The sequence below is a fragment of the Eucyclogobius newberryi genome, unplaced genomic scaffold, assembly GCF_026437365.1.
Source record: "Eucyclogobius newberryi isolate DKJ021-1_F unplaced genomic scaffold, fEucNew1.0.hap1 SCAF_9, whole genome shotgun sequence".
Lineage (NCBI taxonomy): Eukaryota > Metazoa > Chordata > Actinopteri > Gobiiformes > Gobiidae > Eucyclogobius > Eucyclogobius newberryi.
In genome coordinates, this window is record NW_027316532.1 from 15,860,854 (window position 1) to 15,887,737 (window position 26,884).

The window sequence follows — 26,884 nt, forward strand, 5'->3', positions numbered from 1 at the left end:
ATTTTTAAGGAATATTTTTCGTCAAAAAACAAGGATTCTTTTCAATAGCTCCTAAGTCAGCTGACCTAGAAAGTCAAACCCAAGTGATTATAGTAGTTGTGGTCTCCAGGTATCACGCACACCTTTTACTTTTTCAATTAAAAAACCCTTTATAGATTTTTAAGGAATATTTTTCGGCAAAAAACAAGAATTCTTTTCAATAGCTCCTAAGTCAGCAAACCTAGAAAGTAAAACCCAAGTGATTATAGTAGTTGTGGTCTCCAGGTATCACGCACAACTTTTACTTTTTCAATTTAACTCTTTGTAGAATTTTAAGGAATATTTTTCGTCAAAAAACAAAAATTCTTTTCAATAGCTCCTAAGTCAGCAAACCTAGAAAGTAAAACCCAAGTGATTATAGTAGTTGTGGTCTCCAGGTATCACGCACAACTTTTACTTTTTCAATTTAACTCTTTGTAGAATTTTAAGGAATATTTTTCGTCAAAAAACAAGGATTCTTTTCAATAGCTCCTAAGTCAGCTGACCTAGAAAGTCAAACCCAAGTGATTATAGTAGTTTTGGTCTCCAGGTATCACGCACACCTTTTACTTTTTCAATTTAACCCTTTGTTGATTTTTAAGGAATATTTTTCGTCAAAAAACAAGGATTCTTTTCAATAGCTCCTAAGTCAGCTGACCTAGAAAGTCAAACCCAAGTGATTATAGTAGTTTTGGTCTCCAGGTATCACGCACACCTTTTACTTTTTCAATTTAACCCTTTGTTGATTTTTAAGGAATATTTTTCGTCAAAAAACAAGGATTCTTTTCAATAGCTCCTAAATCAGCTGACCTAGAAAGTCAAACCCAAGTTATTATAATAGTAGGCGAAATAAGAACAAGATAGGGACAAAACAGGAACAAAACGGGACGGCAAAATAGGCACAATACAGGATCAGAACAGAGCAGGAACAAAACAAAAAGAAGCCAAGAAGGAACTAAACAGCAGAGGGGGGCGTGCCCAAGCCGCTGCGGACCACCACAGGAGACTTGCAATATTACCAGTGGAATTACTACGTTCAATCGAAACTGATCAAAATAAATTCTCGGCACATACCGGGCATGGTTGACAGAGTAGCACACGATACTTCCTTAGCTGCTCAATGGGATCGCTCCACACCACAGGCTGCATCCAAACTGAGTGGACCAGCGCATGCAACGTTGGCCAGCTGTTGCCGCACAACAGCGCCTTCGCCGCAATCTGCGGCACGTGGTCATGGACAAGGCGTTAAAAGCCAAACGGGTGTACTTGACCGGTGTATCTGGGGCAAACCGGGATTTAGGAGCGTTGAAACTGAATGACTGAGGAGAATTGGGAGTTCATTACCTGCTAGGTGATTTGCCAGAGCCCCGGACCGCATTATGGGTGCCTGTGGCACTGCAGCGGCACTACCGGAAGAATTTAATTCATGAATTTGTGAAATGAATCGAAGCCGTGGGATTGTCATTACCTGGAATGGAGGACGGAGTGGCCAACAACCAAGGCCCGGAAGAGCGTGTGGGTGAAACGAGAGGCGGATGAGGAGGGCGCGCTTAAAGTGTCTGCCAGCTGAGCGCCACGGAGCGGCAGGTAAGTGTACCCTCAGCACAGGCCTCTACAGCCCATATTGCCACATTCCACCCCCCCCGAAATGCATCGTCGCCCCGACGATGAAACACAACTTAACACCAAGGCCTAAAAACTACTTGTGTCAGCCTGGAGGATGACACAGGAGCACCTTGGCCGGATGGTTGTTCAACTAGGGACCTTGGAATACGGTGGGGATTTAGGTATTGGCCAGCGGTCGTGCGAGTGGACCGGCGTACAGATGCCTCGCTGAAGCCAGGATTGGCCACAGCGTCAATTACTGGCGGAGCCTGGTCAGTGACCACGGTGGGGAGAGCAACTAATGGTTCTTGAGCACTCGGCACGTGTAATGGGACGTGGGAGTAGTTTTGGGGCACAACTGTTGGCTGCCGCACCGGCGGCTGTAAAAACAAATCATCCTCAAATGACTGTTCATCTTCTACGATTGGTGCTACAGGTGCATCCGGAGGATTCACACCAGGGACAGTGGCAGGGGAGTCACTGCAAAGCAGGGCCTTCAACGGGGATCGGTGGACCCTTTTTACCTTGGTTTGTTGATCCACAGGAGCCACCGTGTACACCACACCATCTTCCCTTGGGGCTTGCAGGACAACATAGGTTGAGGACCCCACAGGTCTTGGGTCTTCCGACAACCCCTAGCACTGTAATCGCGAAGTAGCACCAGCTGGCCTTCCTTAAATGGCACATCTATGACCCGTTGGTCATGATTTGCCTTTCTGCGTGAGGACGCCAGACGCAATCTTTCTCTTGCCCCGTTGAAAGCCACCTGAAGACGCGTCTGGTGCTCTTTTCACCCACTGTTACGAACCTAGGGATTCTGTAGGGGTGTCAGCTCCCTGGGCAGTGGGAGTCAGCACCCTCTCCTCGTTGCCAGGTGATTCTCTCCACTGCAGGTCCCTCCTAACACACCTTAGGATCATTTGGCTTGAGTGGAGCCAGCCTGGATATAAGGGAGGCTGGTGGGAGCAGTCTCTCTCTCTCTCGCCACGCCCCAAGACTGGTTGCTGTACTGTGTGGCAGCACAGTTTAATTCTGTTTATTTTTGCACATTTTCATGGCAACGATACATATCACACTACACTTATTTAGTTGCCATCTACACAGATACATTAGTTTCTTTTGCAGGGCCTGATTATTTATAATAAAAATATACTATTAATTATTGTGAGTGCTGTGTGGACTCCCCTCTTTGTTTGGCTGCCGTTGAGCCGGGTGGTCGTAACAGCTCCGCCCCGGAGCTGATGGTCCGGGGCGGAGAAATGAAGAGGAACGGATGCAGGGCATTGTCCAGCTGTGGAAGAGGGAGCATGCAGCTGTGCAGGGGGAGGGGCGGGTGACCAATCAAATCTCAAGAAGTGAGCATTTAAATCATTCACCCACTATAGATCCCCAACTGTCTGGGCAGGGGAGATTTTGAAGCCCAAGATGGTTTTCAGGCTTCTCCACACTCCCTGAATGTTCTTCTGCTGCAGCTGCTCCTCCATCCTCCTCTTGTAGCCGGCCTCAGCCTGCCTGCTCTTCCTCCTCAGCTTTTTCTGCACAGTCCTCAGCTCCTCCTTGTTCCCTGACCTGAAGGCTCTCTTCTTCTCCTTCAGCAGAGCCTTCAGTTCACGGGTAATCCATGGCTTGTTGTTTGGAAAACACCGCACCGTCAGGGAGGGAACAATGTTCTCAAAACAGAAGTTGATGTAGTCCGTGATGCACTCTCTGATGGTGTTGATGTCCTCCCCATGGCCGTAAAGCTCAGTCCAGACAGTCCCTCAGAGCCTCCTCGCTCTCAGCAGACCACATCCTCACCACACCGGACACCACAGGCTGCCTGCGCATGATGGGTTCATACACAGGCCTCAGATGTACAAGGTTGTGGTCCGAGCTGCCCAGGGGAGGGAGGGGGGAAGAAGAATAAGCCTCTTTGGTGTTGGCAAAAAACAAGTCCAATGTTCTGTTGTTTCTGGTGGGGCAGGTGACATACTGGGTGTATGTTGGTAGAACAGAAGAGGGAGAAGCGTGGTTAAAGTCACCAGAGATGAGGAAGAGAGCCTGGGGATGCTGTGATTGCAGCCTACAAGTGCAGGAGAGCAGTGCTTCACAAGCATATTCAGCATTGGCAGACGGGGCCACATAGACTACAATCAAAATCACATGCGAGAACTCCCGGGGCAGATAATATGGCCTCATGCCAATAGCCAATAGTTCAATATCCGAGACTTTGTAATCTCATACAGCTTACACAACTGCTGGATGAGAGGGCTCTCAAAGTTTCGTCCCTGGTCCGAGTGTATGCGTGCCGGAACACCAAACTTTGCAAACCACTCTGTGACCAGGACTTGCGCCACAGTGGAAGCGTGCTTGTTGCGGGTTGGAACTACAAGTGTGTATTTGCTAAAAACGTCAGTCATGACCAGCACGTTTTCCAGACCAGTGGAGGTCTGCTCTAACAGGGTAAAGTCGATAGCAAGGATCTCGTTTGGCTGTGAAGCCAGTAAGTGGCCCATAAAGGCGTGAGGAACCGATTGGTTGTCCTTTGCATGCTGACATCTCTCGCAAGCCTGGCACCATTGGGCTACCTCCCGTGACATACCTGGCCAATAGCACCGGGAACACAGCAAGGCCAGAGTCCTCTCTATTCCTTGGTGTCCATGCTCCTGATGGACCTGGGTGAGGACATTCTGGACCAAGGCTTTAGGCAGAAGGAGTTGATACACAGCCCCACCACCGTCAGGACGAAACACCTTCCGATACAGCAGCCCCTCTAACTCTACCAGGCGGTCCCACTGGGCCAGCACTAAGAGGGCAGTCGAAGAGAGGGCTCGTCGCTCTTCACGAGTGGGCTGTCGATTTTGTTGCCAAAAGGTCAGGATCTCCTGTATGGCGGGGTCAGACTGCTGAAGCTCGCGGAGGTCAGCAGGGGCAACTTGCGGTAGAAAAGTCACAAGGGACTGTGTTGCCTGTGTAACCATTCCTTGTAGGGCTTGTTTTAACTGCCCAGGCAGACATGTGCCCCAAGTTCCCGGTGCCACTTCCTGTAAGGAAGTGCCAGGCTGGCGAGACAAAGTGTCAGCATTTTGGTTACACTTACCTGAACGATATTTTAATTCAAAATCAAAAGAGGCCAACTGGGCGGCCCAGCGCTGCTCAACAGCTCCCAGTGTGTCTGAGGAGGGATGACTCAGGGGATTGTTGTCCATATAGATCACGCATTTGTGTCCTAGCAGTTACTCCCTGAATTTCTCAGTCAGGGCCCACTTAAGGGCCAACAACTCTAGCTTCATGGAGCTGTAGTTGGACATGTTGCGCTCAGTCGGGCGCAGGCCTCGACTGGCGTACGCAAGAGGTCGCACCTTCCCTTCCTGGTCCTGGGAGAGCACTGCCCCCAATCCAGCATGACTTGCACCAACCTCCAGAATGAATGGGAGGGAGAAGTCAGCGTAGGCAAAGTACCGGGGCCGTGGTGAGCTTGGCTTTTAAGGCCTCAAAGCTCTGCTGACATTCTGTGGTCCAGGGTCCAGTAGCACAGGCCGTTTCCTTGACCGTTTACCAGTCAGTTCAGCAACTCTACGGTGTTTGCTAACTGCTAAAATAATCCTTGATTTTTGGCGGAAAACATTCCTTAAAATTCAAAAAGGGTTCAATTGAAAAAGTAAAAGGTGTTACCTGGAGACTCAATCTACTATAATAACTTGGGTTTGACTTTCTAGGTCAGCTGACTTAGGAGCTATTGAAAAGAATCCTTTTCTTTTGACAAAAAATATTCCTTAAAAATCTACAAAGGGTTAATTTGAAAAAGTAAAAGGTGTGCGTGATACCTGGAGACCACAACTACTATAATCATTTAGCTTTTACTATCTAGGTTTGCTAACTTAGGAGCTATTGAAAAGAATCCTTTTCTTTTGACAAAAAATATTCCTTAAAAATCTATAAAGGGTTAAATTGAAAAAGTAAAAGGTGTGCGTTATACCTGGAGACCACAACTACTATAATCACTTGGGTTTGATTTTCTAGGTCAGCTGACTTAGGAGCTATTGAAGAGAATCCTTGATTTTTGACAAAAAATATTCCTTAAAAATCAACAAAGGATCAATTTGAAAAAGTAAAAGGTGTGCGTGATACCTGGAGACCACAACTACTATAATCACTTGGGTTTGACTTTCTAGGTCAGCTGACTTAGGAGCTATTGAAAAGAATCCTTGTTTTTTGACGAAAAATATTCCTTAAAAATCTACAAAGGGTTAATTTGAAAAAGTAAAAGGTGTGTGTGATACCTGGAGACCACAACTACTATAATCACTTAACTTTTACTATCTAGGTTTGCTAACTTAGGAGCTATTGAAAAGAATCCTTGTTTTTTGACGAAAAATATTCCTTAAAAATCTACAAAGGGTTAATTTGAAAAAGTAAAAGGTGTGCGTGATACCTGGAGACCACAACTACTATAATCACTTAGCTTTTACTATCTAGGTTTGCTAACTTAGGAGCTATTGAAAAGAATCCTTGTTTTTTGACGAAAAATATTCCTTAAAAATCTATAAAGGGTTAAATTGAAAAAGTAAAAGGTGTGTGTGATACCTGGAGACCACAACTACTATAATCACTTGGGTTTGACTTTCTAGGTCAGCTGACTTAGGAGCTATTGAAGAGAATCCTTGATTTTTGACAAAAAATATTCCTTAAAAATCAACAAAGGATCAATTTGAAAAAGTAAAAGGTGTGCGTGATACCTGGACACTCAATTTACTATAATAACTTGGGGTTGACTTTCTAGGTTACCCGATTTAGGAGCTATTGAAAAGAATCCTTGATTTTTGACGAAAAATATTCCTTTAAAATCTACAAAGGGTTAATTTGAAAAAGTAAAAGGTGTGCGTGATACCTGGAGAGCACAACTACTATAATCACTTAGCATTTACGATCTAGGTTTGCTAACTTAGGAGCTATTGAAAAGAATCCTTGTTTTTTGACTAAAAATATTCTTTAAAAATCTACAAAGGGTTAATTTTTTAGCCCAAAAGGACTATGACATCTAGGATTAGCAACTTGGATTCATGCTCAATGTTGTTGTTTTTTTTGTTTTTTTTATAAATATGTTTATATTTTTTAAGATAACAAACAGTACTTTAGAGACGGTCCCTAACTGGCGTACCAAGCGGCACTTCAGCGCGCAGCTCCCTGTGTCGAGCTACTGCAGGCGGGGCACACTCAGAGGAAGCTCCCGCTCTAGTTGCGGAGGCGAATGTCCAACGTCCAACGTGAAACTAACTTCACCGCGGTTCCCAGGACCGTTACATGTGTAAAGTCATCGACTCACACACTTTCACTTCCTTTGAATCACAGATGATTAAGGTTGGTTCTTCAAGTCCTTTTTACTGTGTTTTATTCTACCGGCCCACTGGTCCTGCTGCTGTCTTTTTAAAGGACTTTAGTGACTATTTATCTTCTATTATAAAGCTGGAAAATGTTTTAATTCTTGGGGATTTTAACATTTGGGTCGATGGCTCATCATGCCCTGCAAAGGATCTTTTAACCTTGACCGAAACATTTAACTTTGAGCAGCATGTTTCAGCATTGTTTCTCACCAAAAGGGACACACTTTAGACCTGGTGTTTTCACTTGGCCTTGGAGTGTTGCTAACCTCTGTGTGGAGGATGTCCATATGAGCGATCATAGCCGTGTTTTATTTGAATTGAACTTTTCTCCTGAGCTGGTGCCCTCAAACATCAGGTCTCAGAGGCACATTATCACTGCAAATACAGCCGTCCAATTTTCTGCTATGTTTGATCCTCATTTGAAGATATCCTAAACCTAAAGAGACTATGTCGGAAAACTGAGCGTCTGTGGAAAACCTCTAGCCTTGAGGTCCATAGGTTACACCTCAGAGATCTTGTGTCATCTTACAATGAAATGATGGAAAGTTCCAGAGCTGATTTCTTCCGTCAGCTAATAACATCCAACAAGAAAAACCCCAAAGTGTTGTTTGACACTATAAATTCTATTGTTTGTCCTTCAGCTGCAGTTACTCCTGTTTCCTGCAAAGCTGACAGCAATGAATTCCTCAGGTTCTTTATCGATAAGATCAAGATGATCAAAGACCAAATCCCACTCCCATTGTCTGATAAACCTGTTTCTGTGGAGCCTGTTTCCCAAAACTGGTCTTCTTTTAAGCCTGTCACTCTAGAAGACATCTCAGCTCTGGTGACCAAGATGAAACCCTCCTCTTGTACATCAGATGCCCTTCCCTGCAGGCTCTTCCTCAAAGTGTTTGATGTTATTGGCCCCTGGGTTACCAAAATGGTAAATCTCTCTCTTTCTACTGGTGTGTTTCCTGGTCCATTTAAACATGCCATAGTTGAGCCTTTACTGAAAAAAACAAACTTGGACCCGACAGACCCCAAAAGTTTCAGACCTATTTCAAAGCTCCCGTTCATGTCCAAGATCCTTGAGAAGGTGGTCTCTGAACAATTGTCAGATTTCCTTGATCAGTCAAACATTCACGACTCTTTTCAATCTGGTTTCCGCAAACATCATTCTACGGAAACCACATTGTTGAAAGTGTCCAGTGACATTATGATGTCTGCTGATTCTGGGAAATGCACGGTTTTAGTTCTGTTGTTGTTGTTGTTGTTGTTTTATGGCGGTTGGCATCCGAGTGTTGCATTACCGCCAGACTTTATTCCTCAGACGTTTCGTAGTCCTCAGACTCTGTCGTAGTCCGTAAAAGTACTCCTCTTGGATCTGTCTGCAGCCTTTGACACTGTCGACCATCATATCCTGTTGAACAGACTGAGGGACCTGATTGGACTATCGGGGTCAGTTCTTCATTGGTTTTCCTCATATTTATCCGGTCGGAGCTTTAGTGTTGCTGCAAACCAAATAATGTCCGACTCAGCTGATCTGTTGTGTGGAGTTCCTCAGGGCTCCGTCTTGGGTCCCGTCCTATTTCTGCTTTATATAATTCCCCTGGGAATGATCATTAAAGAGTTTAGTGATGTGTCCTATCACCTGTTCGCTGACGATATTCAGCTATATTGCTCTTTTAAACCTTCTGAGATCCAGAAGCTGAACTCCTTGGTCAGTTGTTTGGTGCAAATTAAACAATGGCTGAGTAAAAACTCCTTGCAGCTAAATGCTGACAAAACAGAAACTCTGATTATTGCCCCTGATGATGTCATTCCAGGGATAAACCAGTACTTGGGTGCTTTAGGTCAGACTGCTAAACCAAGTCTTAGAAACTTGGGTGTTGTCTTTGACAAAGACATGTCTTTAGAGCACCACTCCAAGCTGTTGATGAGGAACTGTTTCTTTCAGTTGAGGAAAATCTCTAAGCTCAGGAAAATGGTGTCTCAAAATGACCTGGAACATATAATTCATGCATTTGTGTCTTCACGTTTAGACTACTGTAATAGCTTGTTTTCCTGTCTTAACAAGAAGGAACTCTCTCGTCTGCAGCTGGTCCAGAACTCTGCAGCGAGGATCTTGACCCGCACAAATAGAAGGGCCCACATTTCACCCATTCTTAAAGCCCTTCACTGGCTGCCGGTCTCCTACCGGATACAGTTTAAAATTCTTGTTTTAACTTTTAGAGCTTTAAATGGTCAGGTCCCATCGTACATCAGCGATCTGATTAAACCATACGCTCCCTCTCGCTCACTGAGGTCCTTGGACCAGAAACTGTTGTTGGTGCCTCGCACCCATTTTCGGACCAGAGGAGACAGATCCTTCCAGGCAGTTGCCCCCAGACTCTGGAACGATCTTCCGTTCTCCCTACGGTCACTGGACTCGGTTACTGCTTTTAAGGGTCAGCTTAAAACCTTTTTATTTAGTCAAGCCTTTTAAATGCACTTGTTATACAACAATATACAGTAAAATTAGTCTGTAAATGTATTGTTCACTGTAAGTTTTTTGTGTTTTTATATTATTCTGTGTTTTGTGAAGCACTTTGTGACCTCTGTCTGTGAAAGGTGCTATATAAATAACATTTACTTACTTACTTACTTACTTACTTACTTACTTACTTACTTACTTACTTACTAGGGACAAGAGGAGGGGGGACACGAGGAGGGGGGACACGAGGAGGGGGGACACGAGGAGGTACGGACACGAGGAGGTACGGACACGAGGAGGTACGGACACGAGGAGGTACGGACACGAGGAGGGACGGACACACTATGTTGATTCTTGGTATCGTACTCATCAAATGTCTCGTTGGTGAATAAACGTCTCCAGCATTTGACTTCCACTCGTTCTTGGATAATCTGAACACGTCTAAAACACTGTTGTGGTTACCATGACGACCACCGTTGTGGTTACCGTGACGCCCACCGTTGTCATGTATTTCTGGACCATCCCGTTTCATAGACTTCAGCTGTGACGACACTTTGGGTCCAGCGCGAACTCCAGTCACTTAAACAAGGGGAAAGTCTCGCCGCTACAACACGCTCTAAAGTCGACGCTCAAAAGTCGACGCTCTAAGGTCAACGTTCTAAGGTCGACGCTCTAAAGTCGACGCTCTAAAGTCGACGCTCTAAAGTCGACGCTCTAAAGTCGACGCTCTAAGGTCGACGCTCTAAGGTCGACGTTCTAAGGTCGACGTTCTAAGGTCGACGCTCTAAAGTCGACGCTCAAAAGTCGACGCTCAAAAGTCGACGCTCAAAAGTCGACGCTCAAAAGTCGACGCTCAAAAGTCGACGCTCTAAAGTCGACGCTCTAAAGTCGGCGCTCTAAAGTCGGCGCTCAAAAGTCGGCGCTCAAAAGTCGACGCTCAAAAGTCGACGCTCAAAAGTCGACGCTCAAAAGTCGACGCTCAAAAGTCGACGCTCAAAAGTCGACGCTCTAAAGTTGATTTTTGTAAAATGTCCACATTTCAGAGGTTCTGGAATAAGGTGAATACTAAAGTTTTTTTTTGTCTGATTTATTTTGAAAAGAGACACCAAGCCACCAAACAAGCTCATTTGCATAAGTCGTTCCTTCAGAGGTGAACGAGACGGAGGAGACATGTAAATATCACATCACACACAAAAGACACAAAGAAAGACACAAAGCAACAAAGAAACAAATGTAATGGGCTGTAGTTTGACCCACGGGAGCCACCGTATCAGCTGCCGGCACGCGCCGCTTCCGCATGCCGTAGCTCACGCATTATTTCAGGCGTGGGATGGCGCATGCAGGTAAGCTGCTACTCCTGAGGAATTGGGTAAGTGCAGGCCAGACTTTTGTCTGTTTTGAACGTGCTGTGTGACCTGTTCCCCTCTCTCTCTCTCCCTTGCCACAGCTGAGTGCGATGCGGCCGGTACCGCTCCTCCACAGTGTTTGGGTCCATAGCTCGGCTGCGTGCGCGCCCGTTGGCAGGCTGCTGTTTTATTTTTGGTGTTTTGGTTTGGGTTTTAATATCGGGTTTTACTGTTTGTCTTTTATTTCATTGATTGTGTTTCCTCTGCTGCAGTGCGGTGTCTGGCCTGAGCGTGGTTGCGCGTACCGCGGTGAAGTTGGACGTTGGATATTCGCCTCCGCAACTAGAGCGAGAGCTTCCTCTGAGTGTGCCCCGCCTGTAGTAGCTCAACGCGGGGAGCTGCGCGCTGAAGTGCCGCTTGGTGCGACAGTTAGGGACCGTCTCTAAAGTACTGTTTGTTATCTTAAAAAATATCAAACATATTTATAAAAAACAACATTGAACATGAATCCAAGTTGCTAATCCTAGATGCCATAGTCCTTTTGGGCAAAAAAATTAACCCTTTGTAGATTTTTAAAGAATATTTTTTGTCAAAAAACAAGGATTCTTTTCAATAGCTCCTAAGTTAGCAAACCTAGATAGTAAATGCTAAGTTATTATAGTAGTTTGAGTCTCCAGGTATCACGCACACCTTTTACTATTTAAAATTATCCCTTTGTAGATTTTTAAGGAATATTTTTCGTCAAAAATCAAGGATTCTTTTCAATAGCTCCTAAGTAAGCTGACCTAGAAAGTCAAACCCAAGTTATTATAATAGTAGGCGAAATAAGAACAAAATAGGGACAAAACAGGAACAAAACGGGACGGCAAAATAGGCACAATACAGGAGCAGAACAGAGCAGGAACAAAAAAAAAGAAGCCAAGAAGGAACAAAACAGCAGAGGGGGCGTGCCCGAGCCGCTGCGAACCACCACAGGAGACCTGCAATATTACAAGTGGAATTACTACATCAAAACTGATCTAAATAAATTCACGGCACATACCGGGCATGGTTGACAGAGTAGCGCATGATGCTTCCTTAGCTGCTCAATGGGATCGCTCCACACCACAGGCTGCGTCCAAACTGAGTGGACCAGCGCACGCAACATTGGCCAGCTGTTTCCGCACAATAGCGCCTTCGCCGCAATCTGCAGCGCGTAGTCACGGACAAGGCGTTGAAAGCCAAACGGGTGTACTTGACCGGTGTATCTGGGGCAAACCGGGATTTAGGAGCGTTGAAACTGAATGACTGAGGAGAATTGGGTGTTCATTACCTGCGAGGTGATTTGCCAGAGCCCCGGACTGGATTATGGGTGCCTGTGGCACTGCAGCGGCACTACTGGAAGAATTTAATTCATGAATTTGTGAAATGAATGAATCAAAGCCACGGGATTGTCTTTACTTGGAATGGAGGACGGAGTGGCCAACAACCAAGGCCCGAAAGAGCGTGTGGGCGAAATGAGAGGCGGATGAGGAGGGCGCGCTTAAATAGTCTGCCAGCTGAGCGCCACGGAGCGGCAGGTAAGTGTACCCTCAGCACAGGCCTCCACAGCCCATCTTGCCACATTCCACCCCCCCGAAATGCATCGTCGCCCCGACGATGAAACACAACTTAACACGAAGGCCTAAAAACTGCTTGTGTCAGCCTGGAGGATGACACAGGAGCACCTTGACCGCAGGGTTGTTCAACTAGGGACCTTGGAATACGGTGGGGATTTAGGTGTTGGCCAGGGGTCGTGCGAGTGGACCGGCGTACAGATGCCTTGCTGAAGCCAGGATTGGCCACAGGGTCAATTGCAGGCGGAGCCTGGTCAGTGACCACGGTGGGTCTTGAGCACTCGGCACATGTAATGGGACGTGGGAGGAGTTTTGGGGCACAACTGTTGGCTGCCGCACCGGCGGCTGTAAAAGCAAATCATCCTCAAATGACTGTTCATCTTCTACGATTGGTGCTACAGGTGCATCTGGAGGATTCTCACCAGGGACAGTGGCAGTTTGGATGAGGAGAGATGACTCAGGGGATTGTTGTCCATATAGACCACGCATTTGTGGCCTAGCAGGTACTCCCTGAATTTTCCAGTCAGGGCCCACTTAAGGGCCAACAACTCTAGCTTCAATGGAGCCGTAGTTGGACATGTTGCGCTCAGTCGGGCCCAGCCCTCGACTGGCGTACACGAGAGGTCGCACCTTCCCTTCCTGCTCCTGGGAGAGCACTGCCCCCAATCCAGCATGACTTGCGCCAACCTCCAGAATGAATGGGAGGGAGAAGTCAGCGTAGGCAAAGTACCCATGGTGAGCTTGGCTTTTAAGGCCTCAAAGCTCTGCTGACATTCTGTGGTCCAGGGTCCAGTAGCACAGGCCGTTTCCTTGACTGTTTATCAGTCAGTTCAGCAACTCTACGGTGTTTGCTAACTGCTAAAAGAATCCTTGATTTTTGGTGAAAAATATTCCTTAAAATCCAAAAAGGGTTAAATTGAAAAAGTAAAAGGTGTGCATGATACTTGGACACCACAACTACTATAATCACTTGGGTTTGACTTTCTAGGTCAGCTGACTTAGGAGCTATTGAAAAGAATCCTTGTTTTTTGACAAAAAATATTCTTTAAAAATCTACAAAGGGTTAATTTTTTAGCCCAAAAGGACTATGGCATCTAGGATTAGCAACTTGGATTCATGCTCAATATTGTTTTTTTTAAACATAAATACGTTTGATATTTTTTAAGATAACACATTTTTAAACAAACGGTACTTTAGAGACGGTCCCTAACTGGCATACCAAGCGGCACTTCAGCGCGCAGCTCCCCGCGTCGAGCTACTGCAGGCAGGGCACACTCAGGAAGCTCTCGCTCTAGTTGCGGAGGCGAATATCCAACGTGAAACCAACTTCACCGTGGTGTCGCGCGTCTGGTGTGGGGGCTGGTGTTCGGATGGTCTCACTTCGGCCCCATCACTCCCGTATGCTGTGGTATTTTGCGCACGTCCTCACTCTTTGCATGTTTTGGTTGTCGTTGTAGTTTATTTAGTTTGTGTGTGAATTGCACGGAGCCAGGTGAGATCTCTGACTCCTCTTCTATTGTTCCCCCGCACTGCGTGCGCCCTCAACCAGCCAGCCACTGTCGCTTTAAGCAGTGATAGTGTTTTAAATATTATTTTAGCCTTGTCGATTTATTAAACTGTTGTGTATTATAAACCCATTAAATTGTTATTAATTGTTAAGTTAAGCACTGTCTCTGCCTCCCCTTTGACCACCTGCAACACTATTGGTTTTAAAAGTATATTTTAAAAGGTACTTTTCCCGCACGGTTACACAAAGAAAGACACAAAGCAACTCCCATTGTCTATGGGAGTTTTTGTTTATAGGAGATCTTCTACTGAGAGTGTTTTTCAAACTTCCTATAAGTGATCTGTTCTTTTCTTCTGTATCTACCTCTGTATCTTCCTATGTTGCATCAATGAAATTTCCCCATGTGGGACAATAAAGGAATATCTTATCTTATCTTAAACAAAGAAAGACAAAGAAACAAAGAAAGACAAAGAAACACACACAAAAATGCTTCTCACAGATTTGCGTTTGGCAAAAGCCGTTGGATTTAAAAGGTCAAATTTTATTTACAATAGTTAATTTATTAAACAGTGTCGTTACAATCGTCTGGAGCAGATAGTGATTCACAAAAAGCATTTAGGGTGAAAAAACCTCAACGTGATTAATTTCTTTATATTAATCACAATTCGATTTCTTACTTATTACAAAATAGCCTCAAAATTAATTTCCTCAACATAAAACAATAGCAATTAATACAAGCCATTTAGCACAAAATAAAGTCTCATTTCCTCCTCTAACGTCTGAACACTTTGGACTTTAAAGCTCTTAAATTTGCATTTCACCTCAAAACTGGATCTAAAAAAAAAAATTTTTTGTGAAAAGTTTTTATATTTAAATTGTCTCAATTAGTTGACTCATCTTTGCAGATCTAATATCAAACCTGAGTCTGAACTTTCATTTTTGTGACGCACTCGAGGACACGTCTGGACAGCTGTAAGGGTTTTCTCTGCTGTGAATTCGCACATGTTTCTTCAGGGCGGAGCCATCTAGAAACGCCTTCTCACAGACAGAGCAGCTGTAAGGTCTCTCGCCTGTGTGGACTCGAGTGTGCACTTCAAGACTTAACTTATAGGCAAACGTTTTCTCACAAATGGAACAACTGTAAGGTTTATTTCCAGAGTGAGTTACCATATGTTTGTCTAGGGTACTTTTGCTTGAAAATACTTTCACACACTCTGAACAACTGTAAGGTTTGTCTCCTGTGTGAATTCGAATGTGCACCCCGAGCGCAGAATTATAGGTGAAGGTTTTCTGACAGAATGGACAGCTGAAAGGTCTCTCTCCTGTGTGTATTATCACATGTTTATCTAAAGTAGCTTGTTGGGCAAATGCTTTCTTACAGGTCGAACAGCTGTAAGGTTTCTCTCCTGTATGCGTTCTCATGTGCCTTCTAAGGGTCGAACTCTCTGCGAATGCTTTCTCACAATATGAGCAGCTGTAGGGTCTCTCGCCTGTGTGAGTTTTTAAATGTTCATCCAGACAAGAATTGCGGGCAAAGGCTTTCTCACAATATGAACAGATGTAAGGTTTTTCTCCTGTGTGAATTTTCATGTGTTTGTTGAGATTTCCTTTTTGGGCAAATGTTTTGTTACAAACTGAACAGCTGTGAGGTTTCTCTCCTGTGTGAGTTCTGTTGTGTATTTCTAAGTTAAATCTAGTTGTAAATGCTCTCTGACAAACAGAGCACTCATGTTTCTTTTCTCTTCCTCCCGTTCCTCCTCCACCTGCTGCTCCTCCTTCTCCTCTTGCTCCTCCTCCTGCTCCAGTCCCTGAGCCGTGTCCCTCTGTGACAGTGTCTTTTATCTGGACTCGGTTGTAGTGGTCTCCATCAGCCTCTGTCTCCATCTGTGCAGTTGAACTGCTGGCTGGAGGTTCCCAGTCTTCATCATTGTCAGTTTGTTCCTCAGTCTGTGAGTGTAAATGTTCATGTGGGTCTAAGCTGATGTCTGCTCCTGCTCCTCCACAGTGCTCTCCCTGTGTCAACTCTCTGTGCTCAGTTTGTCTTTGTTGAAGCAGTGAGGACTGCTCTTCACTCTTCACACACACAACAGTGAACTCTGGGAGCTGCTCTTTCTCCTGTTTCAGCAAATGTTCCTCTGGTTCCTCTTTAATCTGTAGAATCTCTGCAGTTCCCTGCTTAACACTGAACTCTGTGTCTGGTTGATTTGTTAAACCGATCTGGACACCTGCAAAAGACAAACAACAATAGTAATAGATGTTGTGCTTTGGTGCAGTGGGAGGAGCAGTGGGAGGAGCAGTGAGAGGAGCAGTGAGAGGAGCAGTGAGAGGAGCAGTGAGAGGAGCAGTGAGAGGAGCAGTGAGAGGAGCAGTGGTTGTCACAGACGTAACTCTGAACAGGAAAAACTGTCTATTCTCAAATTCATGGTTTTACAGGATTCGGGTCAAGACAGAAGAAGAAACATTATGGTCTATATTTTAGGTTGTTCTGCGGAAAATCTTGGATATAATATTTCCCTTCACTATGTATGTATTTTGCGAGAAATACATTCACTTTTTTGGCAAAAATACATAATAATGCTCATAAATACAAATACATATTTTTTGCACTACATCACGTGGGACCAAGAGTAATAGGAATATACTGCATTATCTGTTATTATCGTTATTACAAGATAAGAACATTTTAGTTTTATATTTTTGTGTAGAATAAGCAGATTTAAGTTGTGTGAAATGCAGGAGCCAGACGAGAAAGACGAGTATTTCAGCTCAAACAGCAAGAAATGGAAGAAAATACAAACTTCTAAGTCTGTGACAGGAAGTGGCTCCAGAGCCTAAAATATTTTAAAGTATTGTAACGTCTTTGTAAAAGTATTTATAAATATTGAAAAAGTATTCATAAATGTCTTAGAAAAAATATTGTAAAGTTATTTTAAAAGCATGATGCCCCTCCCCTCGTCCTTTTTGATATATTGTTACTTTTATGACTCATGGTCCTGTGTTGCACTTTAAGCCAGTTCAGTTTGTGAACTTTGTTCACTGAAAATGTGATTGTGAAACACGTTCAGACGAGAATAAACTGCAGCTGAGGAACTTTCAGGTGGATTTGTTTTAGTGATAGTTTTTCAATAAAAACAATGGTCAATTATGTTAATGTTTCATTTAATCGACAAAAATGTATTAGTTGAGCATTTATTTGATTTTAACAGGATTTAACCAGGAGCACAGCAGGAGCTGAAGATGAGCCTTTTACACATAGACAGTTTCCTGACAATCTTCTGTTTAAACACAGTAACACAGAAAGTACACATGTAAAATACTACTCAGAGCACTAGCTACTTGTTACTTTATCTTTTAATATAATCTTAGCAGCATTTTGGATACAGATCTTGTACAAACGTTGAGTAGAACTTTGCACTGATAAACTCTAAATAAGACGAAAAGATGCAATGACTTTCTGTTCAAACTGCAGACATTTAGCCCTGATGCCCTTCCTCGAGGACCCACCTTCTGTTCTGTGGAGCCTTTCCAGAACCGAGTCCAGGAGCCTCTGTTTCTTCTGGTTCCTCTGGTTCACCTTCTCTTTGGGGCCACACGGTTCCTCCTCGCGTTCCTCCTTCACCTCTTTCTCTAAAGCTTTCAGCATTTCCCCTTTAAACGTGTCACAAACTGTGTTAAATGTAGCTTTAGCTCTGAGCTAATGAGCTAACCGCGGCCGCTGCTCCGTCTCTGCGCCTGCGCACTTCCGCCTTAAGCCCTGCCCACATTCCGCAGATAAGCAAAGAGCAGCAACCAAACCTCAAAGATAAGGATTTAAAAGCATCAGTTAATGTTTAACTGCTCTAACTCTGAAGGAAAAGTCTGTGAATGTGGAAGAAGTAAAAGAGCTAAAAACATGAAAATCAAACTAAAAGAACAACAATAAACAGAAAACCACATGTTTTATCTGTGTAAAACATCTGAAGTTTGCAGATAATCCACTTCTGCTGCTGCTGCACATTTGGTTTCTTTTTTATTTGCTTGAACTTTGTAGAATTGTTCTTGGATCATTCTTCTCTGGTAAAAGACCGAAGCTTCAAATACACTTGGTTTTCCTTTTTTGGTTTATTTTTCACACTTTGTGTCGAGTTCTCTCCGACTGCAGTACAGTTTTTACATGTACGTACTACTGTGTCGACTGCAGTACAGTTTTTACATGTACTACTGTGTCGAACGCAGTACAGTTTTTACATGTACTACTGTGTCGACTGCAGTACAGTTTTTACATGTACTTGCTCCTTCCTGCTTCCGAAGAGTGCATACGCTTTCCTGAGTGCTCCGCCTGCTCTGCTTGCTATCGCTGGTTTCCTTATTTGTTTTGCTTTTTAATCAGTTTTTGTCTTCCAAACATTTTTGCTTATGACTTTTTCAAGTAAACCAAGGATTTTAAGAACATTTTTACAGTTTTAACGACATATCTGACGCCAGCGTCATGTCTGGGAGAAGAAGGGAGAAAGACTGTGAACGCTGTCGGAAATATCAACAAGAAATTAATGAGCTGAAAACACGGATATTTGTTTTGGAATCTGAAAAAGGTCTTAACGATACAATTCCTGTGTCAACCGGTGGTAAGAAGTCCACATTTTTTACAAGAAAAACTACTACTTTCAACCTAAACCGTAGTGACTCTGTGTCATTTCCAAAACTGTCTAAAAACCAGAAAGACCAGGCTATATCTTGGAACAAACTTGGGGCAAAGCCTAAACGATACAAAGATAACGTAAAGTCACCTTAAATACTGCTTACAAACAGATTTTTACCACTTTCAGAGACTGAATTCAATGAACGAAGGAAAAATTTAAAAGATAACGTGGCCAAAATCCAGCAGACAGAAGGAGGCGTCAAGGTCACAGAGTGACCTTGCTTGCTTATTGGAGACGGTGCGATAAGTCACGTGACTCATGAAAAGATCCACACACACTGTGTTCCAAGCGCCACAGTTAGTGAGATAACGCCACTCCTTCCAAATGTTTTGGCTAAACATCGAGGAGTTAAACAGCTGATTGTGCACGTGGGTGCAGTGGATATACAACGAGAACAGACTGAAGTTTTTAAAAGAAACTTCTTGAAGTTATTTGACGTGCTTGATGAAATGGAATTCAAAACATTCATAAGTGGAACTTCCAAATATCGACAGGAGGATAAACAAGTTTAGCTTCAGCTGAACACATGGCTTTCCAACTTCTATCTATTCTGGAAACGAGAAGACCTGTTTAAGAGAAATGGCCCCCACCTATGCAGAGGTGGAGTGAGGGTGCCTCACGCTCTGAGGCATTGGACTGGGTCTGGACAGGATCCTGAGCAGATAGTTAGAGAAGAGAGGAATGAGAGAAGAATTCCTGCTCCATCAGCCAGAGACCGAGCCAATGTTTCAACATCAGCAGCACCACAACCACAGCCTCCACCAAAGGATTCATCAGCAGCCGCTCCACCACCACCAGAAAAGGATTCAGCTCCAGCTGCTCCACATTCACCTCCACCGCCTCAAGCGAAGGACTCATCAGCAACAGCATCACAACAATCTTCAAAGGCGTCAGACCCATCTGTGACAGGCTTGACAACATCCCTCTCATTGCCCCTGCCTTCAGACCGTCCCTGGGTTCCCCCTGCAACATCTACTCCCACTACAGATTCCTCCTTCTCCTTCTCATCTCCATTCTCACCCAGGGGCCTTCCCAGCCATTTTGAATGTCTGATCAAATCAGGCCTTAAGATGGCTCCACTCACGCCCATAATAGCAAGCTCAAGAGTTATGTCAATACGTAACAACTCTTCCCCGCACAAGCCGACTACACCAACAAAAGCCCAACCACCCATCCCCCCTCGCCTTTCACCTGGTTATTCCCATAGATAGGATGCATTGGGTCCCAGCGTTGCTGGGACTTAATGCCATATTAGAAATCAAACCAACCCGGGGCCCTATGTAAAAAGAGCCCCCCCCCCTAGTGCTATTTCTGTTGTCACATCACACAGATGGGAAAACAAAATGCGAGTCTGGCTGCCCAATCTGGGAAATTTGATTCATATTCCCTGTGAAAAGATAAAGCCCAGTCCCTCTGAAACTAGTCTGAAACTTGCTGTGCTAAATATCAGATCCTTATGTGACAAATCAATCTTAATTCATAATTTTATTTCTTCTTATAATCTTGATTTTATGTTTTTAACTGAAACATGGCTTGACAAAAACACAGGAAATGTAGTTCTGATAGAATCTGCTCCACCCAACTTTAAGTTTGAATCTGAAACATGAGAAAACAAAAAAGGGGGTGGAGTCTCTGTTATCTTTAGGGATGAAATAATTACCTGCAGGTTGTCCCTTGGGATGTTTTCATCATTTGAGTATGTATCCTTTAAAATGGAGCTAAAACAGTCTCCATCCATTCTCTTCATTGTTTTATACAAGCCTCCCCAGCACTGCCGTGAACGATTTATTGATGATTTTACTGAGATGTTTCAGTCGTATTCACAGACTATGATGGTTTGGTCATTACAGGTGGTTTCAATGTGCGTGTTGATAATATTTGTGACAGAAACGCTAAAGAGCTTGATGCTGTCCTTGAAACATTCAGTCTTACTCAGCATGTAAGAGGCCTCACCCACAGCTGAGGGCACGCTCTAGATCTCATAATTACAAAAGGGGTAAATATTTAAAATGTCAATGTGGTCGATGCTGCTCTGTCTGATCATTTCTGTGTCTTTTTTGACCTGTCTGTTTTTCCCAAACCACCAGCTGGTCCTGCAGTTGTTCAGAGGAGACACATGGCACAGGTGCACTGTTTATGGAAATGATAAACTTTGAAAATGTCTCATGTTCTAATGTAAATGATTTGTTGAACTCTGTTACATCTAGTGTTTTGAATGTTCTAGACACCATTGCCCCTATGAAGGCTAAAATGGTTAAAAATAAGCAGAAGGCATCATGGAGAAATTATGATTCGGTCAGGACAGTAAAGGGAGTGCCACCGGGCCGAACGGAAATGGCGCAAGTCAAAGCTCCAGGTTCAAAAAGAGATTTACAAAGAGAAGCTGAACATGTACAACCTAATCTTATGTAGAACTAGGGAAAGATATTTTTCTGAAATAATTGGAAGCTGCAGTAACAATTGGCGTGTCCTGTTTGCCACAGTAAACAGATTAACAAACCCTCCAGCTCAGCTGCCGTTAGAAGTCATTTCCACATCCAAGTGTAATGAGTTTGCATTATTCTTCAATGATAAAGTTCAGAGCATTAAAAATCCTATAAATCCCACAATGCAAAAAATGACCCTAAACCACCTAGACACATAGAGCTGACTCACTTTGTACCTGTAACTGACAAAACTGTCCATGAGATCATCACCAGTCTGAGTTCATCTACATGCTGCCTCGATGTGTTACCCACCAGATTTCTAAAGTCTGTGCTGAACAGTTTGTTAGCACCACTCACTCACATAGTTAACATGTCGCTTCAATCTGGAACATTCCCAATGTCTTTGAAAACTGCGGTCATAAAACCTCTCCTAAAGAAGAGCAGTCTTGATGCTACAGTACTGAGTCATTACCGGCCCATCTCTAATCTGCCATTTAGGGGCAAAGTCTTTGAAAAGGTTGTTTACCAACAGCTCACAGATTTCCTCTTAATAAACAACTCATTTGATGTGTTTCAGTCAGGTTTTAGACCTCATCACACTGAGACTGCTCTTGTCAAGGTGACAAATGACATCCGCCTGAACACTGACACGGGCAAAGACTCAAAGACGCTTTTGACACTGTCGATCACGGTATCCTCTTACAGAGACTAGAGGACTGGGTGGGCCTCAATGGCACTGCCCTAAACTGGTTAAGGTCCTATCTGGAAGACAGGAAGTACTTTGTTGAAATTGGTAGCTGTGTCTCAGACCACATGCCCCTGACCTGTGGAGTGCCCCAAGGGTCAGTCCTGGGTCCCATTCTGTTCAACCTCTACATGTTGCCGTTAGGTTAGTTGATACGCAGTGAAAATGTGTCCTATTACAATTATGCAGACGACACTCAGATCTATGTTTCACTGTCGGCAGGTGAATATGGACCAGTGGATTCACTCTGTCACTGCCTCCAAACAGATTAGTTTGTGGATGCAAAACAACTTTCTCCAGCTGATCTCAGAAAAAACAAAGAGAAAGTGTTAGTGGTCACCTCCAGAGTCTCGCTCTAAAACCTACAAACCAAGTTAGAAATCTGGGGTAATAATAGACTCAGACTTAACAGACTAACAGCCACATCAAATCAATAACATCAGCAGCTTTTTACCATCTAAAAAACTGCCAAAATCAGTTTTGGAGAGACTTCTCCATGCGTTTGTCTCCAGTAGATTAGACAAATGTAACGGCCTGCTCACTGGCCTCTCCAAACGAGCTGTAAAACAGCTGCAGTACATCCAGAACGCTGCTGCTCGGGTCCTGACTAGAACCAGGAAGTACTATCACATTAGTCCTGTTCTCAGGTCTCTGCACTGGCTCCCTGTGGTTCAGAGAATAGACTTTAAAGCAGCTCTGCTTGTGAACAAGTCTCTCCATGGCCTAGCACCAAAGTACATCTTGGGCATGTTAGTGCCATATGAACCATCTCGGACTCTGAGGACCTCAGGGACCGGCCTCCTGCTGGTGAGTCAGGACTGAACATGGGGAATCTGCGTTTCAGTTTTATGCAGCTAAAATCAGGAATAGTCTTCCTGAAGATGTGAGACAGGCTTAGAATAGAAAGAACACTAGCAAAACCAAACAAAAGAAACAGTCATTTTTAAAATATTCAAATTTATTACAAATTCCAATATTTCAAATGAAGTCTGAACGTCATTTTCTCCATTTGCCTGATGTCTGTCTCTCTCTCAGTCCTGGATCGTTGGTGATGTTTGTGTCGTCCATTTCTTTGTGATGGTCTTTTTTCCTGCTGCCAAAAGTACACTCCAAAAGTACATTCTAAAGTATCCATGTATTGTGTCTACAGCAGGAGTTCTGAGGCCCAAGTTCATAGTTCTAAAGTTCAGATGGAACTGTCACATTCTGCAGAGCTTCATTGGTTTCTTCCACTCAGAGTCCGGCCTCAGGAGAGAAACACTTGGAATGGACAATGGAATGCAATTTTGTTGAATATACATACAATATTCACAATACATACAAATGACATGAAATCAATCAAACATTTTACAAACCACTCTGTGTTTTTGTTTGTAAAAGAATCAAATGATGAACAAATAAATGAATGTTGAACTCATTATGTTCAATGTGCAGAGTTCCTCACAGGGTTCCTCACAGGGTTCCTCAGGGTTCCTCAGTAGAACTCGTCACGCGTCTATGTCGGCCTTTTCTCATGTGAACATTCAGCGGTCCTTTTTGAGTAAATGTTTTCATACAAACTGAACAGCTGTAAGGTCTCTCCCCTGTGTGAGTTTTCAGATGTCTTTTCAGATGCTCCGTTCGGCCAAACGTTTTCATACACACTGAACAGCAGTAAGGTTTCTCCCCTGTGTGTGTATTCAGATGTCTTTTCAGATGCTCTGGTCGGCCAAACGTTTTCATACACACTGAGCAGCTGTAAGGTCTCTCTTCAGCGTGTCTGTCTAAATTCACTTTTTGAGTAAACGTTTTCTTATAGGTTGAACATCTGAAAGGTCTCTCACCAGTGTGACATCTATGTATTTTCAGATGGTGCATTCGGACGTAAGTTTTCTTACAAACTGTACAACTGTAAGGTTTCTCTCCTGCGTGAATTCTGTTGTGTATTTTTAATGTATGTTTAGTCATAAATCTCTTCTGACAAACAGAGCATTCATGTTTAGTGTCCCACTCTCCAGCGTCTTCATCTCTTCCTCCTGCTGCTCCTCCTCCTCCTCCACTTCCTCCGTCTTCATCTCCTGCTCCTCCTCTTCCTCCGTCTTGATCTCCTGCTCCTCCTGCTCCTCCTCTTCCTCCGTCTTCATCTCCTCCTCCTCCAGTCTCTGAGCCGTGTCCCTCTGTGACACTGGCTCTGCTCTCTGCTCCACACTTGTATTTGCTGAATAGACCTGAGTTGTGTGCAGCTGTACTTGTGTCTTTTATCTGGACTTCTTTGTAGTGGTCTCCATCAGCCTCTTTCTCCATCTGTGCAGTTGAACTGCTGGCTGGAGGTTCCCAGTCTTCATCATTGTCAGTTTGTTCCTCAGTCTGTGAGTGTAAATGTCCATGTGGGTCTAAGCTGATGTCTGCTCCTGCTCCTCCACAGAGCTCTCCCTGTGTCAACTCTCTGTGCTCAGTTTGTCTTTGTTGAAGCAGTGAGGACTGCTCTTCACTCTTCACACACACAGCAGTGAACTCTGGGAGCTGCTCTTCCTCCTGTTTCAGCAAATGTTCTTCTGGTTCCTCTTTAATCTGTGCAGTCTCTAGGGTTTCCTCACTCACAAGATCAGGACTGCACCAGTCGGTCTGAGCACCTGCAGGAGAGAAGGAGAAATATGTTTATCACAATAACTTTAGATGAATCATTTGCTCCCACCAACCAAAAGGAAAACAGACCAGTCCACTTGTTTGGTGGACACTTCTGTGTGAATGTGGTGAATGTTTGGTGCTGGTCAGAGGCCGAAGGGTCAGATCTGAAGCCTCCTGAGACACAGGACCAGCTTAAATTTAACAAGGCCAAAGACACAGAGATCATGGACAGTGATGATGTGGACACGTGTTCTCTACATGTTTTATTACAATCCGACTCAAATTCACAGAGAATTGAGACTAAATGTAGACACACTGTAAGACAGTTAGAACACAGAGTTTAGGCTGTTTGAGTTGTTTATTCCTTTGTTTGTTTTAATAAACAGCGCAGTGATGGAGCTCATGATGATTTAGGCTTTAACAGATGCAGAACATAAAAGTTAAAAAGGCTGCGCAATCAGAATACAGACTTTTTTGGCTATTTTCTTCTCTATTGTATGAAAACAAATATTATGTTTGTGTTTTATAGTTTAACTACAGCAATGGTCATTAGTAAATGCAGATATACTCAAATTAAAGTTGCTTAATATTAAAATATTCCTCTGGACTCGGTCTGATGTTTCCTCAGTACACGTGGGTCAGCCGCGCAAAGCGTCACGTGAGGCTTTGTGCTGAGCTTTCATTGGTTCACGAGGCTTCACTTTATAAGATCTTCCTCCCGCTGTCTTTGTGCCACTTAAAACTATGAGATAAAAACGTGCAATGATCTGAGACTCACCTTCTGCTCTGTGGAGCCGGAGCTGCGGGTTCAGAACCTCCTCCAGGAGCTGCTGATTCCTCTGGTTCTCCTCTTTGGAGCGACACAGTTCCTCCTCATACTCCGCTATTGTTCTTTCAACCAGCGCAAAGATCTCTTCCGCAGCCGCAGTCAGACGCGCGTTCACCAGAGCTCTCAGCGCCAAACTCATTTCACACATTTTGTGTGAAAGGAGTTTCACACACTGTTTTTAGCTTTAGCTTTAGCTCGGCGCCGCCGTGTCTGACGTTCGTTCTAAATCCTGCCCACATTTCCGCCCTTTCAAAGTAAAATACATTCGTTCGAACTTCTATCTTTGGTTGGATTGTGTCGATCTGTCAAACACAAACATGCTTTTATACATTTATTCCAGCTGTATTTTTAAGTGATTATTTGGTTATTTTAAAGTGGCTGAAAAATGTGTTACAAACCAACATATTTAGCTTTTCGCATATATTTCAACGTTTATACGTAGTAAACCCCCAAAATCATGAATTGAGCACTGTATGTAACAATACTGTAAGAAAAATATAGCATTGTATTATTGATACTGATACTGTGATATTGATTCACTCAAATCACTCAAAACTGGTAATGTAATATAATAAAAACAAAATAATCTTCATACGAGCTGATGTTCTGCTTCTGTCTGACCGAGAAAACACTGAAAGTCGATTATTGTGAATGAACTGCTCAGAATGAAATACATATACATATATATATATATATATATATATATATATATATATATATATATATATATATATATATATATATATATATATATTCTCATATAATAAATAATTCTTTCAGGTAATGTTACCTAACGGAAGCATATAAAGAGTAAACAGAACTGGACCCAGTACTGACCCCTGAGGTAATCCATAAGTTACTTGCTCAGAATGTAAATAATGCGAATCAGAATCAGAAAAGGTTTATTGCCATTGGCAATGAACAAAATTCTCAAACATAGGAACTTGCTTTTGTAATTCAGCGCAACATAAAACAATGAACAATGAATAAGTCAAAAGAGAAACAATTTAAAGGTGCCATAACGTGCTTTTTTCACGTTTCGTAGTCTATCCTAAGTGTATAATTGATAATAATAAGGGTTGTGCAACACCCTTAACATAATAGTTTAGAAATATCACCCAGACCTTGGACCCCCTCACCAACCAGGAAATGTAGACGGCTTGGTTTGAGATTCGCCCCCACCCTTGCGAAGAGCGATCTGGCTCCCCCGCCCAACCCGTGACGTAGTCTCAGAGCGCGTGTGTGCCCCGCCCACCCGTGACATAGTCCCACAGCTGTCTGCTCCGCGCTGCGCCGCTCCTGCCGCGCGACTGAGTGAGAAACGATAGAACTTCAGATCAACATTACTTTGAGCCGAAATAAATCTGGTGTTTATTTATATATATATATATATATATATATATATATATATATATATATATATATATATATATATATATATATATATAAATAAATATATATATATATATATATAAATAAATAAATATATATATATATATAAAAAAGTCTTATGTCCATCTCTCCGTTTATTTTCCCGGTTGCTGCATCAACTGCCACATAAACCTTCACCATTGTGATAATAGTAAAGAGTGCGATATCATTAATGAAGTTTTGGGCCTCTTTGAGCCCTGTTTCCTCGTAAATTGAAGCAGAAAAACTCCGGGGCTTGTATAGGGAGACGAGCCTGGAGCCAGCGCGGAGCCGGGGGG

At 43.5% G+C, this 26,884-nt stretch overlaps 4 protein-coding genes across 4 annotated transcripts in view; 1 reads left to right on the forward strand and 3 right to left on the reverse strand.

Annotated features, from left to right (window-relative positions):
- LOC140353380 (uncharacterized) overlaps positions 1 to 26,884 on the forward strand; it is a 257,995-nt gene that overhangs the window by 129,001 nt on the left and 102,110 nt on the right. The window lies entirely within an intron of this gene.
- LOC140353385 (uncharacterized) overlaps positions 1 to 26,884 on the reverse strand; it is a 143,458-nt gene that overhangs the window by 89,646 nt on the left and 26,928 nt on the right. The gene's annotated exons all lie outside the window — the stretch shown is intronic.
- LOC140353389 (uncharacterized) overlaps positions 1 to 26,884 on the reverse strand; it is a 65,850-nt gene that overhangs the window by 32,844 nt on the left and 6,122 nt on the right. The gene's annotated exons all lie outside the window — the stretch shown is intronic.
- LOC140354258 (uncharacterized) lies at positions 14,709 to 25,320 on the reverse strand. Its single transcript, XM_072439208.1, has 5 exons — positions 25,125 to 25,320; positions 23,831 to 24,351; positions 19,189 to 19,222; positions 17,394 to 17,555; positions 14,709 to 16,114 (listed from the first exon to the last, which is right to left on the reverse strand). The coding sequence occupies exons 1-5, from the start codon at positions 25,312 to 25,314 to the stop codon at positions 14,823 to 14,825; spliced, it is 2,199 nt and encodes a 732-aa protein (XP_072295309.1). The 5' UTR covers positions 25,315 to 25,320; the 3' UTR covers positions 14,709 to 14,822.

Bases quoted from the DNA above. Each gene is read 5' to 3' on its own strand.
- LOC140354258 (XM_072439208.1), bottom strand. From the start codon at position 25,314: ATGAGTTTGGCGCTGAGAGCTCTGGTGAACGCGCGTCTGACTGCGGCT. The intron at 19,223-23,830 runs GCAGGAGATCAA...CTATCTGCTCAG, and splicing joins GAAGAGGAGGAGCAGGAGGA to GATCCTGTCCAGACCCAGTC. The intron at 16,115-17,393 runs GTGGGTCCTCGA...TGTCTTTTGCAG, and splicing joins AAGGCTCCACAGAACAGAAG to GTGTCCAGATCGGTTTAACA.